General features: G+C 42.8%; 1 protein-coding gene across 15 annotated transcripts in view; it reads right to left on the reverse strand.

Moving 5' to 3' along the window:
- FNBP1 (formin binding protein 1) overlaps positions 1 to 20,453 on the reverse strand; it is a 140,667-nt gene that overhangs the window by 40,205 nt on the left and 80,009 nt on the right. For all 15 annotated transcript variants that reach the window (XM_047768666.1, XM_047768664.1, XM_047768678.1 and 12 more), the window contains exons 5-6: positions 15,393 to 15,455; positions 14,507 to 14,611 (exon numbers count right to left, since the gene is read on the reverse strand). In XM_047768666.1, coding sequence (XP_047624622.1) covers positions 14,507 to 14,611; positions 15,393 to 15,455 — 168 coding nt within the window. The remainder of the gene's footprint in view (positions 1 to 14,506; positions 14,612 to 15,392; positions 15,456 to 20,453) is intronic.

The raw sequence follows: 20,453 nt of genomic DNA on the forward strand, positions 1-20,453 counted from the left end.
TGAGATCAGAAAAACAGCAATCCGTTGAGAATCCCTGAAAATTCTAACCGCTCTACTGGACTTCTCTAGGATGTGTCAACACTTAGGAGTACAGCTGATTCCACTCTACTCTTTGACCCAGCAGTTCTGCTTCTGGGAATTTATTCTCAGGAACTAACTGTCCATGTTCATAAAGGACAGCCACACGGCGTTGCTTATAACAGCTAATGATTTGAAACAAGAGGCCCGTAATGTGAGGGACGAGCCCCTTGAGGGACTGTGGTGTAGGAGAAAAATAACACGAAAGAGCATTTAATAAGGCAAAGGGAAGGCTATCTATAATTTAAGTTTTTTTCAAGTTTCCAAAACAGTATTCACAGCCTCATCTCATTATTATAAAAATGAAACATAAATAATAATTACTTCTGCAAAGCGTAATGAAGGAATGGTTTATTCTGCCAAGAAGCTTAGTGAAAGAGACAAATTCTAGTGCAGAATTCCAAAAACAGGGAAGGATGGAAGAGGTCTGGCTTGCCTTCGAGGTACACACACACACACACACACACACACACACACACACACACTGCTCTGGAATATAATATAGTAGGAGAGAGAGAGATTAACAAAGGAAAACATCTCTGTCTGGAGCGATACTGCTGCCTGATAGATGGCATTGTTTCCATTTCCCAGCAAACTGCTGCATCTAGAATACATTTTCAAGTTCAAGACTAAGAATGCATTTAAAAATTCCTATTCAGACAGAGTGCTGTGAGTTTTTGTTGGAGACGTCCAGGCCAGGGACTTGCCAAAACAATGAGTCTGTCTTTGATAAATTCGAAGGGCAGTGAAAATACAGAACAGAGAAAAACTTCAAAATAAGTTAACCAAAGAAATATGCTTGAAATATTCCAGCAATTTCCTGAGTTTCTTTTTTTTTTTTAAAAAAAAAGGCTTAAACTTCCAGTCCTAGTATTGTAGGTTGCTTTGGTACCCAGTCAATGAAATAGAAGGAGAGACTGACTATGGAAAGATAGCAAATGAGACCAGCATCTCAATCTCTCACGGGCCATTCACTTGCTAAACAGTTTTAAGAAAAGGCCTTCTGTTTCCCTACACTCTAGTTGCCTTTTTTGAAAAGTGGAATTAAGAGTTCCCACTGGCCCAGCAGGATCAGCAAGATCTCGGGAGCACCGGGAAGCAGGTCCATCCCCGGCCTGGGGCAGTAGGTTAAGGATGGAGCATTGTTGCAGCTGGGGCGTGGGTTGTAACTGTGACTTGGATCTGATCCCTAGCCCAGGAACTTCCTAGGCGGAGGGGTGGCCTAAAAAGAAGGAAAAAAAGGAAGGAAGGAAGGAGGGAGGGAGAAAGGATGGGAGAATTAGACGTTGAGTGACAATTTCTGCTGCAAGAGAAGCCACTGCCGATACGGCTCATCTTGCTGCTGGCATCCCTCCAAGGTCAGCTGGTGAAAATAAACTTGTACGAGCTCAGAGATCTTGGTAAAACAGAAATTGTGGCCTCCACCTTGGTCCCTTCTCCCTGCCCTGGCTTCTAACACATTATCAATGGCAAGAGACTTGAGTAGTTTTCAGTTACAGGAGGCTGACACTGATTCTCTCTTTTTCTTTACTTTTTCCCCTTAATAAATAATACGACCCTTGCAAGGTTCTGTAATGCATAGCTCAAGACAACAGCCTGAATTCTGGAAAATTAATGCCTACGTACCAACATTCTCTACTGCTGTGGCATTACTGAGAAAGACAAATACTGAAAGCACGTTGGAGTGTAGTTCTACACAAGATATATTCCTTAGCAGAGTAACACCAAACAAAACAAGAGAATTAGTCATGATATAAGTCCAAGGAAAGAAATGAAATGCCGGACTTCCATTTCTGTAGAAATCTGAGATACACACACACACAAACACACACACAAGAATATTACTCAGCCATTAAAAAGAATAAAATAATGCCACTTGTAGCAACATGGATGGACCTAGAGATACCCATACCAAGTGAAGAAATCTGACAGAGAAAGACAAATACCATATGATATCCCTTAAATGTGCAGCAATCTAAAAAAAAAGAGAGATACGGAGTTCCCGTCGTGGCGCAGTGGTTAACGAATCTGACTAGGAACCATGAGGTTGCGGGTTTGGTCCCTGCCCTTGCTCAGTGGGTTAAGGATCCGGCGTTGCCGTGAGCTGTGGTGTAGGTTGCAGACGAGGCTTGGATCCGGCGTTGCTGTGGCTGTGGTGTAGGCCGGCGGCTACAGCTCCGATTCAACCCCTAGCCTGGGAACCTCCATATGCCGCGGGAGCGGCCCAAGAAGTAGCTAAAAAGACAAAAAAAAAAAAAAATTCAAAAAAGTAAAAAAAAAAAGAGAGAGATACAAATGGGCTTCTTTACAAAACAGAGATGGACTCACAGATGTAGAAAAACAAATTTATGGCTTTACAGTTACCAAAGGGGAAGGGATAAATTAGGAATTTGAGATGAACAGATGACGCATTACTACATATAAAATAAGGATCTACTGTGTAGCACAGGGAGCTATACGCACCACCCTGTGATAAACCATAGTGGAAAGAATATCAAAAAGAACACACGTACACACGTAACTGAGTCACTGTGCTGTAAAGCGGAGATTAACACAACATTGCGAATCAACTATACTTCAACAAGAAATATTTTGGGGGGGAGTTCCCGTCGTGGGGCGGCGGAAATGAATCCGACTGGGAACCATGAGGTTACGAGTTCCACCCCTGGCCTTACTTAGTGGCTTGAGGATCTGGTGTTGCCACGAGCTGTGGTGTAGCTTGCAGACGCGGCTCGGATCTTGCGAGTTGTAGCTCCAATTCGACCCCTAGCCTGGGAACCTCCATATGCCAAGAGCACAGCCCTAAAAAAAAAAAAAAAAGGGGGGGGGAGTCTTTTGTTGTTGTTTATCCATTCTCTATATAATAGTTTGCATCTGCTAACGCCGAACTCCCAATCCACCTCCACCCTTCCTCCCCCCTTGGCAACCACAAGTTCGAGCTCCCAGGACTTGCTGGTTGGTGATAGGACCTGGTGATTTCATCTATGACGTACCTCGCTGCCATTTTTTTTTTGTCTTTTGTTGTTGTTGTTGTTGTTGCTATTTCTTGGGCCGCTCCCGCGGCATATGGAGGTTCCCAGGCTAGGGCTCTAATCGGAGCTGTAGCTGCCAGCCTACGCCAGGGCCACAGCAACGCGGGATCCGAGCCGCGCCTGCAACCTACACCACAGCTCACGGCAACGCCGGATCGTTAACCCACGGAGCAAGGGCAGGGACTGAACCCGTAACCTCATGGTTCCTAGTCGGACTCGTTAACCACTGCGCCACGACGGGAACTCCTCGCTGCCATTTTTTAACTGCTGCTGCTCTGAATAGCTTCGGGTCCCTGGCATGTTATACACATGGACTTATTCTCCAGCTGACTGGGATCTTCCTGGTCCCTCCATCTCTTCATGATCCGCTCAACCAAGGCCCTTAACCAAGGCAATTCTTCCTCATCCTCCTGACGGTCTAAACTGTTTGGTGGATAAACATCCTTGCAGGATGTTTCCAGGTAGAGTCCGGTGGTTCCTAGCAGGTTGAAGGGAGAAGAACGAAGGCGGGAGGAGCCAGAAGTAGTCAAAAGCCAAGGACACCGAGGGGCAAAATACCAGCGGTCATGGGGTCGACCCGCCAAGTGCATCCAAACACAGGCCCCTGCTTTACACGCGTCACAACCAGCCCTCGAGGAGTATATCATCCTGATTTTGTGGACTAGGAGACAGGCTCAGAGATGAAGTAAATTGCATCACGCCACACCATTAGCGAGTGAGTGATAGAACCAAGATCTGAACCCACTTCCAGGGAGCAGTAAGATTGAAAGCCAGCTCCTGGCCAAGCTAGACCATTTACTCTCAGTAAGAATTAAAAAACTGTACTAAATGATTTCCCATACAAAAGCCTTTAGAACAGTGAGGGGCACAGTGAAGACACACACACACACACACACACACACACACAGTATAAGTAAATTATCGTTTTATTTATTTTGTTCTTTTTACATTATATTCCTATATCCGTATAATATGAATATGTTTGCATTATGTTTTATTGAATTCATTCTTATTTTCCGATCTTGTTCATGACCATGACTGCTCATCTGACTTTGCTCCGTTGCTCTTTTCTACACTAACTCAGAGGTCTGCTTTGAGGAGTACGAGAGTGAAGCTGAGACAGATTCTTAACGTCAGCATTTTCGTGTAAACAACAACGCATCCTGAAAATATTTCACTAAAGAGGCTTTCAAAAGTACTGAGACGTTATATAAATTTACTTTGGGGAGCACCCCCCCCCCAACATTTCTGATACTCTGAGATCCTGACTTCCCTGTTTCTTTTTTAAGGTCAACAATAGAGAGGCCATAGGAACTGCTAGCAAATGAACTGAAACTGGGAGCTGAATGCAACTTTAAGAGTACCTGTATTTACAAGTGTATTTAAATGTGGAACATTTAACCACAGTAAATCACTTTATGTTTCAACACTCCTATCACAAATTCACTTTTTAAAACATTGAGGGTCACAGTCTTTAAAAAAAAAAAAAAAACCTCATCCTACTAATATTCATTTAGGACATAGATCAAAGTTGTGCCCTGTTTCCACATATAAATATATTTACTCCACATCTTTTAATCATTGCAGAAAATTTCCATTAAATCCCATTTCCCATGTGAAGCATCAAAAGAAGAAAAGATATCCATTATTCCCCAGGACAAACACTGAGCATCGAAACAATTGAAACCACTCAGGATATTCACGTAATACAAGCAAACTGAGAGTCACAGTAAACAAAACATAACTTCTACAGACAGATACAAATAAAGAGGATAACCAGAGCGACTTTTTTGTGTAAATCTTTGATTTGAACATGGATCCATTCATTAAGGAATAGTGACAGCAACAAAATCCATTTTTGATGATCTCTTTTTAAGTCTATACATTTCCCTCTTGTTGCAAATGAAAAAAAAAAACAAAAAAAAACAAACCCAAAAGATCAAGCTGTCGTTGCAAAATGTATTTCCTGCATTCATACTAACCACTTCCTCTTTTGGAAAAAAAAAAAAATGTTTTATAAATTGTCGCAGTGAATACTTCCTTGAGCTAAACAGTCAGATATTTTATATGAAGCAAATTTGGGGAAACCACTAAAGATATTAACAGACTCAATAAAGATGTCAACTTCAGAGTTACATCGAGGGCAGAGAAAGAAATGTAATAGTACCATTCCTTATACGTACAATAACTCACGTCGTCATTCGGCTGGAGAATGTTTCCCCAAATGGTAAAAAAATTGAACCCTCTGCTACTCGGCTGGCTTCGGTTAGAACAGAACCAACTTTATCTTCCCTGGGCTGCACAGGGCCAGCATCCTATTTCCAACAGAGGAAAACATCCTACCTCCTCAGTTGGCTTTGTTTTCTCGAGATAATGCCCAAATGGAGAATCATTCAAAGTAAATTCCTTCATTCCGGCTTAGAATTGACATCGATTCTTTACTGAAATTTTACTTTTCTCTCTAAGAGATTCCATAATGTAACACAGGACACAGAAAAAGGATATATACATATTTTACTGACCCGATTGTAATGAGAAACATGGTTTTATCACATACTTCTTAGAATTCTACCTTAATTGGTAAATGACTTAAAATGCCCTATTCGACTTCACAATGGGGCGGCTATGGAGAATTTAAAAGCTAATCATGTTCAAAGCCAAATATTTTTGGAAGCCGTAAGATCACACAAAAATGGACTGCAAACTCCATAAGAAGTGGATACACTGTTTTAAGTGTTCATGGTCAGCATTTTAATTTAATTTAACTTTTAAAACGTTTCCTTAAATCAGGTCATACAATAAAACTCATGATTAAGCCAAATAAAACCACCTCTCACATTGTACAGTGAATTCTTCTGGTTAGTCAACACCCAGAATTGCAATGAATTTGAATTAAGAAGCCAAGTTAACTGTTTCATGGCAAACAACCTGCCCAGAAAATGAGGCCTCTGCCAGGGAAAGAAGCACACAAGTTTAAGGAAAGGAGAGCGATAAGAAACACAGCAATTCATGCTAGAGTTTAGAAACCATTAACTTGGAACTCCCTAACAATTTCTGCAGCTACTTGTAACCACGAATCGCAGTTTCTGTTCAACAATATCCTATTTTGCATTTAGAAATTATGTAAGCGCCAACAGTCACAAGGCAGGGGCGAATTAGAGAAAGGGAATTATTCATTGCCTGAACTGGATGAACTCAGTTTAATGCATGCATTTGGAAAACACTGTTCTCTCTGTTCAGAAATATTAGTTCACATTCCATTCATTTTGATAACCTTTTCCTTCTGCATCCCAGCTGCGGCGCCGTCAGGATGCGGAGACTGCGTCCTGCTGCTCTCCCACATGGGTCTAGCCTGTTGTTACCCCAAACCCCAGTAAAAGATAGAACACGACTTCAAGTGTTTGTCACCAAAACGGCATTCAAGAAGCCCTTGAGGAACCCAGGAGAAAATATACGGTACAGTCCACTAAACATTACGAAGAACATGAAAGGCAAATTCCTCAGAGTCAAGGGCGATGTGATTCTGTGACAGTATCTGTGCTGTCCCCCAGCTCCCCAGCACAGAGGCAACATAGGATGTGAGAGGGAGGGAATGAATGAATGGATGGGACCCTCACAACTCAGGAATTCTGGCAACAAGTCAGGCAATTTTGCTTTTGATTCTTTCTTTCTTTTCTTCCTTTTTCTTTCTTTCTTTCTTTCTTTCTTTCTTTCTTTCTTTCTTTCTTTCTTTCTTCTTTCTTCTTTCCTTTCTTTCTTTCTTTCTTCCTTCCTTCCTTCCTTCCTTCCTTCCTTCCTTCCTTCTCTCTCTCTCTTTTCTTTCTTTCTTTTCCTGCTTTCTATGGCTGCACCTGCAGTATATGGAGGTTCCCTGGCTAGAGGTCGAATCAGAGTTACAGCTGCCGGCCTACACCACAGTCACAGCAACTTGGGATCTGAGCCGCATCTGCAATCTACACCACAGCTCCCGGCAATGCCAGATCCCTAACCCACTGAACAAGGCCAGGGATTGAACCTGCATCTTCATGGATCCTAGTCAGGTTTGTTAACTGCTGAACCACGAATGGAACTCCCCAGGTGATTTTTATTTATTTTTTTGGCCCTAGCTCAAGGTGGCTTGATGCACGATCTTAGTTCCCAGACCAGAGATGGAACCTGGGCCGTGGTGGTGAAAGTGCCAAGTCCTAAACCACCAGACAACCAGGGACTCCCCCAGATGGGTTTTTTGTTTGTTTGTTTGATGAGACTAAGGCCATGAAATCATGATTCTATTAGAATTCCCTTAAATTAAAAAAAAAAGTATAGGGCAATTCATGGGGGGGGGGGGGCATGTGAAAACAGACGTAGGCAAATTCAGAACTGAGTTTGAAATGCTATACCAAGTGGAAACAAACCACAAGAAAAAAGTTTGAAACATTTCTCTAAAATAAATGAATGGCTACTTAGAATTCTGATTCTTCACAAGCAATCTCCAAACTGTAGAAAGCTTGAACTACTGATTCCATTAAAAAGTAGTCTCTTGAAACTAAAACAATGCTATAAATTGACTACACTGCAATAACAATTTTTTTAAAAGTAGTTTCTTGCCCACTTCTCTACATATTGTACTCTAAACTCACCAAAAAAAAAAGAAAAAAAAAGAAAGAAAAAATAAGAATACACATGGCAAGTGTTTAATTCCTCAAGGTGACTTTGAACAATGGTCCCCTGGCACCATGCCCATTCTGACAGCCCTGGGCTTCTGAGAGATGCGGCCAAGGAGAGTGGGGCTCTCTGTACTTCTAAGCATGATCCTTAAAACAGTGTAACTTGGAAATGATTATGTCCTGGCTGACCAGGCTTTTTCCATCGCACAAGAATATTTTAAGAGCAGTGATGAAAGTTTTAAAATAAAAGAGCACCTACATATTGGTTAAAGGCAGAGCAAAAGTTACTGGCGTAAGTAAAGATAACTGCGTAATTATATACATCTGTACACAGGTACACACACACACGTATCTGGAGTATATAAAGAACGCCTATATGCCAGAAAGCAATCTATTTTTATTTTTATTATTTTTTTTGGCAAGCTCACAGCATGCAGAAGTTCCCAGGCCAGGGATCAAACTCACGTCACGGCATCGACTTGAGCCCTGCAGTGACAACCCCAGATCCTTAACCAGCTGCATCACAAGACAACTGCCCTATGTGGAATTTTTAACTCCCCCAAAAGGAGAAGAAGAAAATCAGGCTCATGCCCAGATGCTATGCAGCTTAGAAGAGGCATACACATGCAGTTCCCAAGAACTGTATCATCAAACACAAGCACAATTTAGGAAAGTCCATCCTACTCATGGTGGGAGCAGCTACAATGTCTTTGTAAACACAGACATATCATCCGAGTGTTGTGGGGCGGACTGCTGGAAAAAGGAGAGGGAGCCATCTCCAATTCAATTGGATAATTCAATCATTTGCAGAAACTGGAGGCAAAGACATTTATATTAGATTCAAAGACTGTCAGAAGTCAAAAATGGGAAATTACATTAAGTACGTATAAGAACTGAAATACTGCATCCTTTCAGCTTGATACTGACAAGAGGCTTCCCCAGTGATAACAACAACAAAAAAATTATCTAACAGACAAAGCCCTGTTTGTTTTGGGAAATTACAGGGCTTCGAGTCACACTCATAAGCAAAATTACTGAAGAATTCCAATGTTTAGATATTACTCTATCAGCGTCAACATTTGTGATGTTAAAATCCAGTAGTTTATCATACCCTTGGGGAGGAAGTAAGTTATACTTCCATAAAAATAACAAAAGGATGCTCTCAGTATAAGAAAAAAACAACACATCAGTGGAAATATTAAAATAGATGAGCAGAGCAATTCAGTTTGGTGGTACCTTTCAAATGTCCTAAAGCTGTAACTGGACCCAGCAATTGCATTTTCAATCATTTAACTATCTTGGATTGGACCCGAGAGAGAAAAATAAAAAAGTCATCTTGGAAAATGTTCAACCACAAAGGAATCTCAGACATCACATTGGGTGAGAGAAGCCAGACAGAAGGACGAACCCACAAAGCCTACACCACAGACACAGCAACGCCAGATCCAAGCCTCATCAGCAACCTACACTGAAGCTCACGGCAACGCTGGATCCTTAACCCACTGAGGGAGGCCAGGGATCGAACCTACATCCTCATGGATACTAGTCAGATTCGTTTCCGCTGAACCACGACAGGAACTCCTCCCCAACTCTTAACTTGAATATTTAGGTTGATACGGTCCTGGCCTGGGAGTGACCCCGGGTAATGCCAGCTCTCTGGAGGACCCACTTTAAAATACTTGCTAGAGGTGAAGTTCCAAGAAATACATTTATAATCACGCACCCACTGTTCCGAATCTCAAGTTGTTCTTTTTTTTTTTTTTAAGTTAAGTGGGGTTTTTTTGTTGGTTTGTTTGTTCTTTTTTTTTTTTTTAGGGCTGCACCTGAGGCACATGGAAGCTCCCAGACTAGGGGTTGAGTCGGAGCTGCAGCTGCCAGCCTATGCCACGGCCACGGCAACTCAGGATCTGAGCTGCATCTTCAATTTACCCCACAGCTTGCAGCAACGCTGGATCCTTAATCCACTGAGTGAGGACAGGAATTGAACCGGCATCCTCACAGAGACAGCACTGGGTCCTTAACCTCCTGAGCCACAATGGGAACTCCACCTAAACTTTATTTTTTTAATAAAAGCAGTTTACAATGGAAGAGCAAAATGGACAGGAAAATGACCAACCTTCCATCGTTATCATCACAATAGCTAACATCGGAATCACTGGTCACTGCCACAGCGGGCCCTGAGAATCTTGTATCTATTAACTCAACCGGCACTCACCTCAATCCCTTCCTGTGTTCCCATTTTCAGACAAGGAAAATTAAGGCACAAAGAAGCCACGTATATCTCTCTCAAAACAAGCAGACCAAAAAAAATCCGCAATGACGGGAAGACGTGGATAACCAGAAAGTTTGCTGTAATGAGAAAAACGCAGACCTCTACCGCTAAGGGAGACTACACAGTCATGTCAGGTTTTTAGAGAACATTTATAAAAATTGACCAGGTAACTAACTAGGTCATAAGCCAGGTCTCAACAAACAGTCTCGGACTCCGACTTTCTACAACCATGATGCAATTGCATTAGAAATCAGTCACAGAAAAGAGAAGTTTACATACGCCATACAAGTGGAAATGGTAAAATATGTTTCCAAATAATCATTAAAAAGACATAAAAGACGTGAAAAATATCTGCCAGTGAATAATAATACTATTGCATGCCAAAATTCAGAGGTTGCAGATAAGACAGCACTTAAATGGGAAATTTGTTCCTTAAATGCCTATATTAGAAAAGAAGAAAAATTGAAATGAGGCAAGCGTTTGAAGAAAGCTGTTTTTTAAAGGACAATAGAATCAATTCAAAGATACTGACAGAAGAGGAAGAAGAAGAAAAAGAAACTAAATAACATAGAAAATAAAAATAGAAAAGAGAAGTTTCACAAAGATAAATTTCGGTTCTTGGAAAATGCTAATAAAAATGATTTTAGAAAACTGACCCCCCCAAAGAAAAAAGTATAAATAAACAATATTAGGACTAAATGAAGGGGACACAGCAATGCATCTAGCAGAAAATTAAGCCAAGAAAATATTATGGGCAACTTTTGGCCAATAAACTTGAAATCTAGGAGGAAATGGACCCATTTCTAGAAAAATATAACAGTCCGGTATTAACCAAAGAAGCAGACAATAAAGGAGCTGAATCAGTAGTCAGAAACTCTCCCACAGTAGAGCACTGCAGAACATTTAAGGAGCAGTTAATCTCATCTCGGATATTTTATTTCAGAAAAATAGAAGAAAGAGCAACACTCCAAAACTAATAAGTAAAGCAAACCAGATCAGCCAAGAAAGAAAAATTCCAGATCCATTTCAATGAATATAGATGCAAAATCTTAAGTAAGAAATGCTAACGTAATAAAGGCAGTGCCATTAAAAAACAAAAAACCAAAGCAAAATCCTACACGCCATAACCTCAACATATGCGTCACAGGAATGCTCATTCAGTTCAATATAAGAACATTTAATAATGTAACAAATCCATTAATGAACTAAAGGAAGCAGAAATGGTCTTTGATGATATTCAGTCTCAAGTCAAGCGTTAAAAAAAAAAACAAAAAACAAAAACGAAAACAAAAAAATCTCTTGGCAAAATAAGAAAAGGAGGGAAATCCCTGAGCCTGATAAAGGGTATTTTATAATCAGGCTTAACTGGGAAACATTGGAATCTCTTTATAATTGGAAGGAATAAAGGAAGTCTACAATAACTGCTCTGCGAGCATAAAGGAGGTTGTGACCAGCAGAGCAAGATGAGAAAAATAAACAAAAGACATAAAGATTGAAAAAGAAGAAATAAGACTGTCACTATTTGCTCTACAGAAAACCCAAAATAGAAATAAAAAGTTTAGGCATTCCCGTCGTGGCGCAGTGGAAATGAATCCGACTAGGAACCATGAGGTTGCAGGTTCGATCCCTGGCCTCGCTCAGTGGGTTAAGGATCTGGCGTTGCCATGAGCTGTGGTGTAGGTTGCAGACGCGGCTCGGATCCCGCGTTGCTGTGGCTGTGGTGTAGGCCGGTGGCTACAGCTCCGATTGAACCCCTAGCCTGGGAACCTCCATATGCCGAGGGAGCAGCCCTAGAAAAGGCAAAAAGACAAAAAATAAAAATAAATAAATAAAAAGAGTCTAGCCAGGAAGTTTCTTTGTGGTGCACCTTGTTAAGGATGTGGCACTGTCACTGCAGTGGCTTGAGTTGTACCATGGCACAAGTTCAATCCCTGTCCTGGGAACTTCTATTACATCCCGCAGGCATAGCTAAAATACGTTTTTTTAACTTTTTAATTTTTAATTTTATTTTTAGGGCTGCACCTGCAGCATGTGGAAGTTCCCAGTTTTTTGCTTTTTAGGGCTGCACCCACAGTACACGGAAGTAAGTTCCCAGGCTAGGGGTCCAATCGGAGCCGCAGCTGCCGGCCTACACCACAGCCCCAGCAACACAGGATCCGAGCCTCGTCTGCAACCTGCACAACCTACACCACAGCTCACAGCAATGCTGGATCCTTAATACACTGTGCGAGGCCAGGGACCGAACCTGCATCCTCATGGATACCAGTCAGGTTTGTAACCCACTTAGCCACAACAGCAACTAACTCCCTTTAATATATACATATTTTTAAAGGCTCTAAAATTAACATATAAAAGTCATGTGTTTTGTACTCCCTATGAATTAAGTAAAAAACATAAAGTGAAAAACAATCAAGTCACAAGAAAATAAATGAAAGTGTGGATTTCGTCTATATAAAGGTGAAAAAGATGCAAAATTATAAAATAAACTTTTTGGAGATACACATGCCTGCAGTAAAGCTATGAAGACACAAAGAGATGCTTAACACCAAATTAAGGATAAAGTTTACCTCTTAGGGTGAAGAGAAGAGAGATGAAGTTAGAACAGGAGACTCCAAAGACAGCACTACGATTTTATTTCTTAAGATAGGTTGTAGATAGATGAGCAGATGTTCCTTTTGTTATGCTGTACATATGCAGTACACATAGCCATTTTTTTAAGAAAAGGCTCTGGGAGTTCCCTGGCGGCCCAGAAGTTAAAGGTCTGGCATTGTCCCTGCGGGGGTGCAGGTTTGATCCCTGGCCCTAGAACTTCCGCATGTTGTTGGGAAAAGAAAAGGAAAAAGAAAAAAGAAAAGGCTCTGAAAGGTAAAATACCTTTTATTTACTATAGTTGGATGTTTTAACTTTTTTCCTCTCCTTTTGGTTGGTTGTATTTTCAGGTATGTCTACAATGAGCGGGGATGGATAGCTGTTATACTAAGAAAAAGCCATAAAAGTAATATCTTTAAAAAAAGAAAACAAATAAAACACTCCAATTTTCTATTTAGGATAAGAAAATATTTGAAAAAAGAATAAATAGATTTGTGCCAGACATGTACAGATTTTATTTCATTTCACCCAAACTTCTTTTTATGGCCCCACCTGGGACATATGGAAGTTCCTGAGCTAGGGGGCGAGTCAGAGCTGCAGCTGCAGCTTATGCCACAACCACAGCAACACTGGATCTGAGCCACATCTGTAGCCTGTGCCAAAGCTGGATCCTTAACCCACTGAGCGAGGCCAGCGACCACACATTCCCACCTCCTCACGGATGCTATATCAGGTTCTAACCTGCTGAGCCACAGCAGGAACTCCCCCCAAACTGTTTTGTTTTGTTTTTTATTAAACTTTGGGACAATCTATTTTAATGGAACAATATATTAAATACTTTGGGGAGTTAATATTGTATAAGAACTTAGGACAAATTTATGCTAACTTTACCAACAAATGAATATATCTTTTAGCAAATAACCCCAGTCAAGATCAACTATAGATACTGAAAATGTGTTTTTTAATATATTAGACACTTGTGCAGGAAGCTGCACTGATATATACCTAGGCTTTAAGCAAGGAATTTGGCAGAATTGGGCAAATAACTGAATAACTAATGCACGCTATTTTCTAACAGAGTTCATCTCCAAATTAATCTGGCAGAAGTGAAAGAAATCTAGGAAAATGCAGTGCTTTTTTTCCCCACGCAAAACATGCGGCTATGAGTGCCAAAGCAGCCCTGGGCAGTTAAGGCATGAATACTGTTATTTAACAGCCTAATTGTGTTTACACTATATTGATGACTTTTAGAAAAAGAAAATTTAGCTTCTGGGGAAAAGACACACAGGGAACCCCAAGAAGACACAGTACAAGCTTTATAATAATATCACGCTCCTCATAGCCAATACAAGCGCATTTCGAGAAAAAGCTTTTGAGAGGGCTTACAAATTCAAGCCCTCCACTCCAACCTGTTATCAACCTGAATGAATCCATTAGAAGTCAGGCTAGTGTGTGAGTCTGTTTATCTTTTTCATGGGAGCACTTTAAGCAGCCAAGCTCTTACAGATGGCGCTGGACTGTCTGCTCCAGCTTTTAAGAGGCTGACTTTTTCTTTGAAAAGCCATTAAGAAAGAACCACAGTCTCCGGAAACCACTCCCTACATGTCCGAGGGCTCTAGGTCCCCGTGTTATCATCTTGGTGACTAAACAAATCGACAAACTGCTCAAATCGTAACACTGAAGATCCGCGCCCCACCCCCCCCAGATTTCACCTTCTCCTCCCCCACCCGCACGTCCCCACGGACACAAAATGAAAAGAAAAAGAAAAAGATCCCAAGTTGAGAGGTCTTTTGCGGTGGCATCAGAAAGGAGAAATTGGGGACTAGCAGTCTGGAGGCAACGCGAAGAACGTGAAAAAGGGAAATGAAAGACTCTCACTTTCGCCTTACCTTTTCGACATCTGCTTTTGTAACGTTTATGTCAGCATCCATCTTCTCAAAGTACTGCTGGGCTCGGTCGGCCTCTTTGCAGTCCCGCTCAAATCGCCTTTTGCTCTAAAAGCAGAGGGACACGGTGGCAGGGAAAGTTACTAGGAATGGAACCCTGAGATTCCCGGGAGCAGCTGTAATTTTATGGACAGCCCTCCCCAAAAAAGGCACTCTTTTCTGAACTGATTTGCTACCTGTCATCCCTTCAAGGAAGTTATTTTAAAATCCGCATTTCTATCGAAACTGTCTACTTTTGTCTTTCCATATGATTTTTTTTTTTTCTTTTTTAAAAGGGCTACACCTGAGGCAAATGGAAATTCCCAGGCTAGGGGTCCAATCGGAGCTATAGCTGCCAGCCTATGCCACAGTCATGGCAACAATGGACACAAGCCACATCTGTGACCCATGCTGCAGCTTGCAGCAATGCTGGGATCCTTCACTTGCATCCTCACGGACACTATGTCAGGTTCTTAACCTGCTGAGCCACAACAGGAACCCTTCATATGATTGTCAGAAAAATACTCTACTTGAGCTCTTTTGGGCCTAACATTTTACTTTTTTTTTTTTTGCCACACTGGCAGCATACAGAAATTCCCATGCCAGGGATGGAGCCCAGGTCACAGCAGCAACCGGAGCCACAGAAGTAACACCAGGCCCTTACCCCACTGAGCCACCAGGGAACTCCTCAACATTTTACTTTCTATAATAATTTCTAGAAACAAATTAAATTCCTATTATAAACATCTCTGTTTGTTTGGTACATACTGGTTGACTCAAGCTGAAGTTAAATCCAAGTCAGAAAATCGGTAAAGACATTTCTTGAGCTGTTGTTTTTTTTTTTACTTACTGATTCTAGTTGCTTCCAGCAAGTCTCTATATGCTGCTGTGCCTTCCGTCCTTCATGAAAGTGCTAGAGGGGGGGAAATACACCGTGGTTAGTTACCCCCTCTTTCTCATGTTAACACTTGAGAAAAAAAAAAATCCATCCATCCACTTAAATGACATTTAAATATTGAATATTTAGTGTGTGCACTCCAAAGAAGTCTAAACAGTTAAAAAAACAAATGGGAAATGAAAACAGGATGACTTCCAGTTCCCTTTCAAACTTTAGCTGTAATAATATTGAATTTTAAGACACCACTTGTAGAAATAACAGGAATGTTCGAAGAGAGCAATCACTTCAGTCCTTACTTTTCAATTGCTTTGAGTTATATTTCATCATTCCATACGATTCATCCATTTAAATTGTACAATTCAGGAGCTCCCATCATGGCGCAGCGGAAATGAGTCCGACTAGGAACCATGACGTTTTGGGTTCGATCCCTGGTCTCGCTCAGTGGGTGGAGGATCCCGCATTGCCGTGGCTGTGGTGTAGGCTGGCGGCTACAGCTCCGATGAGACCCCCGGCCTGGGAACCTCCGTATGCCGTGGGTGTGGCCCTAAAAAAACGACAGAAGACCAAAAACAGTAAAACTCAAAAAATAAAAAAGATAATAAATTGTACAATTCAGGGGTTTCTACTAGAGTCACAATAGCCAGCCATCACCAGCATCAATTTTAGAACTTTTTTTTTTTTTTTTTGCTGTTTAGGGCCCCACCCTTGGCATATTGAAATTCCCACGCTAGGAGTCAAATCAGAGCTGTAGCCACCGGCCACAGCCACAGCCACAGCCACAGCAATGCCAGATCTGAGCTGCAGTCTGCAACCTACACCACAGCTCATGGCAACAATGGATCCTTAACCCACTGAGTGAGGCAAGGGATTGAACCTGCATCCTCAAGGATCCTAGTCGGGTTTGTCACTCACTGAGCCGTGAAGGGAACTCCAATATGAGGTCTTTTGCGACAGGCAAAAATGACATTCTTTCATTCTGTTCTTAGCATACTGTTTCCAAGGTTCGTCCACATGATCACATATATCAGTTCTTTTTTCCTTTTTATTGCTGCATGATATTCCTTTGGATGAACAGACCACATTTTGTTTATCTAGTCACCAGTTGATGGACATTTGATTGTTCCCAGTTTGGAGGCTATTTTGAATAACACTGCCAGCATTTGGGTAAATGTTTTGTGTGGATGGATGAGTCCATTACTTAGATCTTAAAGATAAATTTACCTCCTTGCCATGTGCAAAGGCCCTGAGGCAGGTATGTGCTTAGTATTGGCCAGTAAGGACACCAGTGGGCCAGACCAAAGTGAGCCTCAAGAATACTAGGAGAAGGGGTCAGAGAAGAAAGGGGCAGCCTGTGTAGGGTCTTGTGGGGTTTTTGTCTGAATGAACTGGGGAGGCATGGAGGACCCCGAGTAGAGAAGTGACGTGAAGGAAGGTTCCAGGTAGGAGTTTCTCTTCAACCTTGGAGATGATGGAGGCTTGGACCAAGGGGTAGCAGTGCAGGTGGTGACTAAAGCTCAGGTGCCCGTTGATCAGGATTCACAGGTGAATCCAATCAGATGTGGGCTGTGCGATCTTGAGAGGTCAGAGGCTGTTCTGACCTGCACGGACCATGTGAACGGAGGCCCTTGCCCTGTTAGAGCTGCCGCAGAGAAGTTCTGACCTGTCAGAGGGCGGGAGCATGCACCTGCAGCTCCCTGGCTAGGATGCTGGAGGCTGGCGGGGTCCTTTGCCCCAAGGCCACAGCGCTGCTCAGACAGCATCCTCACAGCTAATCTCTGAAGTTCATATAAGGCTCCCCTGCCTTGGACACCCAGGACCACAGCCACTCCCCACCGTGACTGGGCTGGGACACGGCGCCACTTCTTACTGCTTGTCCTGAACCCACTCCACGGGTGGTAAATGCTCCTTCTAAAAAAATGGCCTTTCCTCAGTTACTAGGCTTGAATGTGCTGTCTGTTTTCTGGCTGGGGTGAGCAGGGCTGGTGGGGGTGCTGTGGAGAAGGCAAGATCAAAGTGACAGAAACGAAGCGGTCCCCTCCGTGCAGCCTCTGCGCCTGTGAATCTCACCTCGTCAGAACCTAGGGCTTAGCCGAGTCACAAAAGGTAGCCGAGGCCAGGGAGGAGGGGGCAAAATCAGAACTTTTCTTTTAAATAAAGAACAATGTTCCTTTCTAAGGGAAGGTTTTCTCGTCTCCCTGCTGAGGTCACATTTCACTGTTTCAAGCGCCTCTTGACAGCACAGTTTATCCATCCAGCAATTTTTTTGGTTTCTATGAACCAAGAGGAGCCCCGTGGGGCTTCCTTTTTCAAGTCTCCTAATAGACACCGGGACATGACAGCAAAGAGATGGAGTGGAGGGGAGAACAGACAAGCAAGAAAGGGCTGGGCTTCGGGAGAAGTGAGACGAGCTGAGAGCAGAGTGAAGTACAGCCTGAAGGGCAGGTTTTCTGACAGCCACAGACCTCAAAAGGAGGATGGAGGGAGGGCCTGGGGGGGGGGGGGCAGGGGCGGAGGAGCAGGAGGCCTAGGAGGGAGATGCAGGCTCAGCTGTGCCCGGCAGCGAGGCACCCTCGGCCACGGCCCACACCGTCCAGAGATCGGGCCCCATGTCACAAGCTGGCCCAGCGTGTTCTGGAGTTTGCTGGAAAGATCACCCCATCCCTAAAATCTCACTTTGAGAGTCCAAGATGGTCCCAGTTCAAAGCCATGCTCCTAAGCTTGAGCCTCGTCTCGACAGCAACTCTGAAACCTATGTTTTCACAAAATGAAAGCTCGCTCTCAGCCAGGGCCGTCCTACCGGAGAGGAAACACACATCAAGAAGACGCAAAAATGACAGACATGCGGCAGAGGAAAGGTGGGCTCAGCTTTAGGATCAAAGGACTCTTCTCTAAAGACAATAGTCTCCCCCCAAAGGTCATGTTTTGGAAGCACGGGGGTAATTTTGATTGAAAACCTACAGAGGAAATTTTCCTGCCCCATCTTCACGTCAATGTTTAATGATAAATATGAATGTTTATTTTCTTTGTACCACCACACCCACGGCCTGTGGAAGTTCCCCACGCTAGGGGTCCAACTGGAGTTGCATCTGCGACCTATGCCACAGCCGGTGCAACGCCGGATTCTTAACCCACTGAACACGGCCTGGGATCGAATCCGCATCCTCTTGGAGAGTAGGCTGGATCTGTCGCCCACTGAACCACAGTGGGTGGGAACTCCTGAACTTATTTTTCAGGCATGGTGTGGCCCTTGACCTTATTGGTCTCAGCGTGTTTCCAGGACGGACCCCTGTTACAACAGCCCTGGATGACGCCACAGTTCGATGGGACCCCCGCCGTGAATGAAGCATTGTGATTATAACATTTCGTGTGGCTTGAGAAAAAAAAATCTAGATGTCACTGCTTTCCCTTTTAGTTTTTCTTTCCTAGTACAAGTTCCTCCAAAAGCAATTTGCCTACAACACACACACAAAAGCAAACTTGTGCTGCCTGATCCCCTCAGGAAAGGAACAGAGGAAACAAAAGCCGTCCTTTCGGTCTTAAGCATCCCATGACCTAAAAAGCAGTGGTGAGCCTCTGTGGCCGGCTCCATCTCCCCTCCTTTAATGGGAAAAGCTATTTTAACAGTTACAAAGTTAAACAAACTAGCTTTTGCCAGATGTAGTTTGTGGTTTATTAACAAACAAAGGCAAAACATTTCTTGGCTGGACAGTGGGCAAGTGTGGCTCTAAAAAGTGTGTCTCCGGGCTCCAAATAAAGAGGAATTGTTCTCTCGAGAAAGATAATAAGCACTTCTTTTGGAGCCACGGAATGAAGTCATTGCAGCTCTTTTTCTCCTATCAGAGGAGAGACAGGAAATGCCATCTCTAGAGACCCAGAAGAATGCTCCTTGCTTTCTCCTGTAATAAGATGCTTTCGTTTCTTTTCAAACATAATAATAGACCTTTTAAAATGCCCGATGGTATCTGGGATGACAGCTAAACCTACTTTCATTTCAACTTTTTGGTTGAGCCTTAAAACTATACAGGTAAAATCTATATTAAAAAAAAAAATCATCCTTCAAAAAGTTTTTAGAAAATTCCCCAGGGGGACCAGAGGTAGCAGATATAAAAATCACAGGGAACCTAAAATAGGCAAACGTTAACTTAAAGCAAAATGACAATGACAAAGCTTCCAAGAAGACCTGACTGCACCGCAAGAAATCATACTAAGACTGAAGAGACCAACGGTGAGGCTGTCTCATAGTCACACTCTACGATCAGGTATGATGGCTGCTCATTTACTATATTTATATAAAATAGATCATTAATTTTTAAAACCTATATTTAAAAAAAAGCAAAATATGGCATTGATGTGAGAACAGCCACTTCAAGGAAAAAAAAAAAAAAACAGGTGGGGGTGACGAAAAAAGAATAAACACTCAATGAAGGACAGTCAGCCATCTGGATCTTTATTTAAATGAAACTCAGACTGCCACAGATGAAAACAAAGGAACACAAAACTTTGAAAAGGCCAAGGCAAAAGGAGCTTCCAGAAAATATGTCTGTGATGAATGGGAGAATTTCCTCAAAGCCTTCAGTGTGGTGGGTTTGAACACTAGCAGCGTCTAAGCCTGACTCAGGACTCAGTAACGTAATGAGAAATCTGTGTGTGTAGCTATTTAGGTGGACCGTGTAGGAAAACTGTGAAGCATCTTCCGACCTGCTCCAGAGAGCGTTTTGTCACCCCGCCCCCCAAAAGTCCCAAACCAGAAACCCAGAAACGCTCACGGCAGGAGTTGCATTCAGTAAGGCCCGTTTCCCCCAGATTCACTTCTAATACACATTATCTTCTCCAGGAACGTATTTTAAAGCTCCTAAAATGCCTGCCTCCCAGTGTCACGCTCAGTTGCTTAACTCTTCCCCAAACACTGACCATCCAGGCACGGGGCAGCCCCTCCCCTCAGGTCCAGCAGCACTCTGCTCCCCCACCCCACCCCACCCCACCCCGCCAAAGTTCTCTTCACCCCAAGGTCTT

This window comes from Phacochoerus africanus, chromosome 2 (genome assembly GCF_016906955.1).
Source record: "Phacochoerus africanus isolate WHEZ1 chromosome 2, ROS_Pafr_v1, whole genome shotgun sequence".
NCBI lineage: Eukaryota > Metazoa > Chordata > Mammalia > Artiodactyla > Suidae > Phacochoerus > Phacochoerus africanus.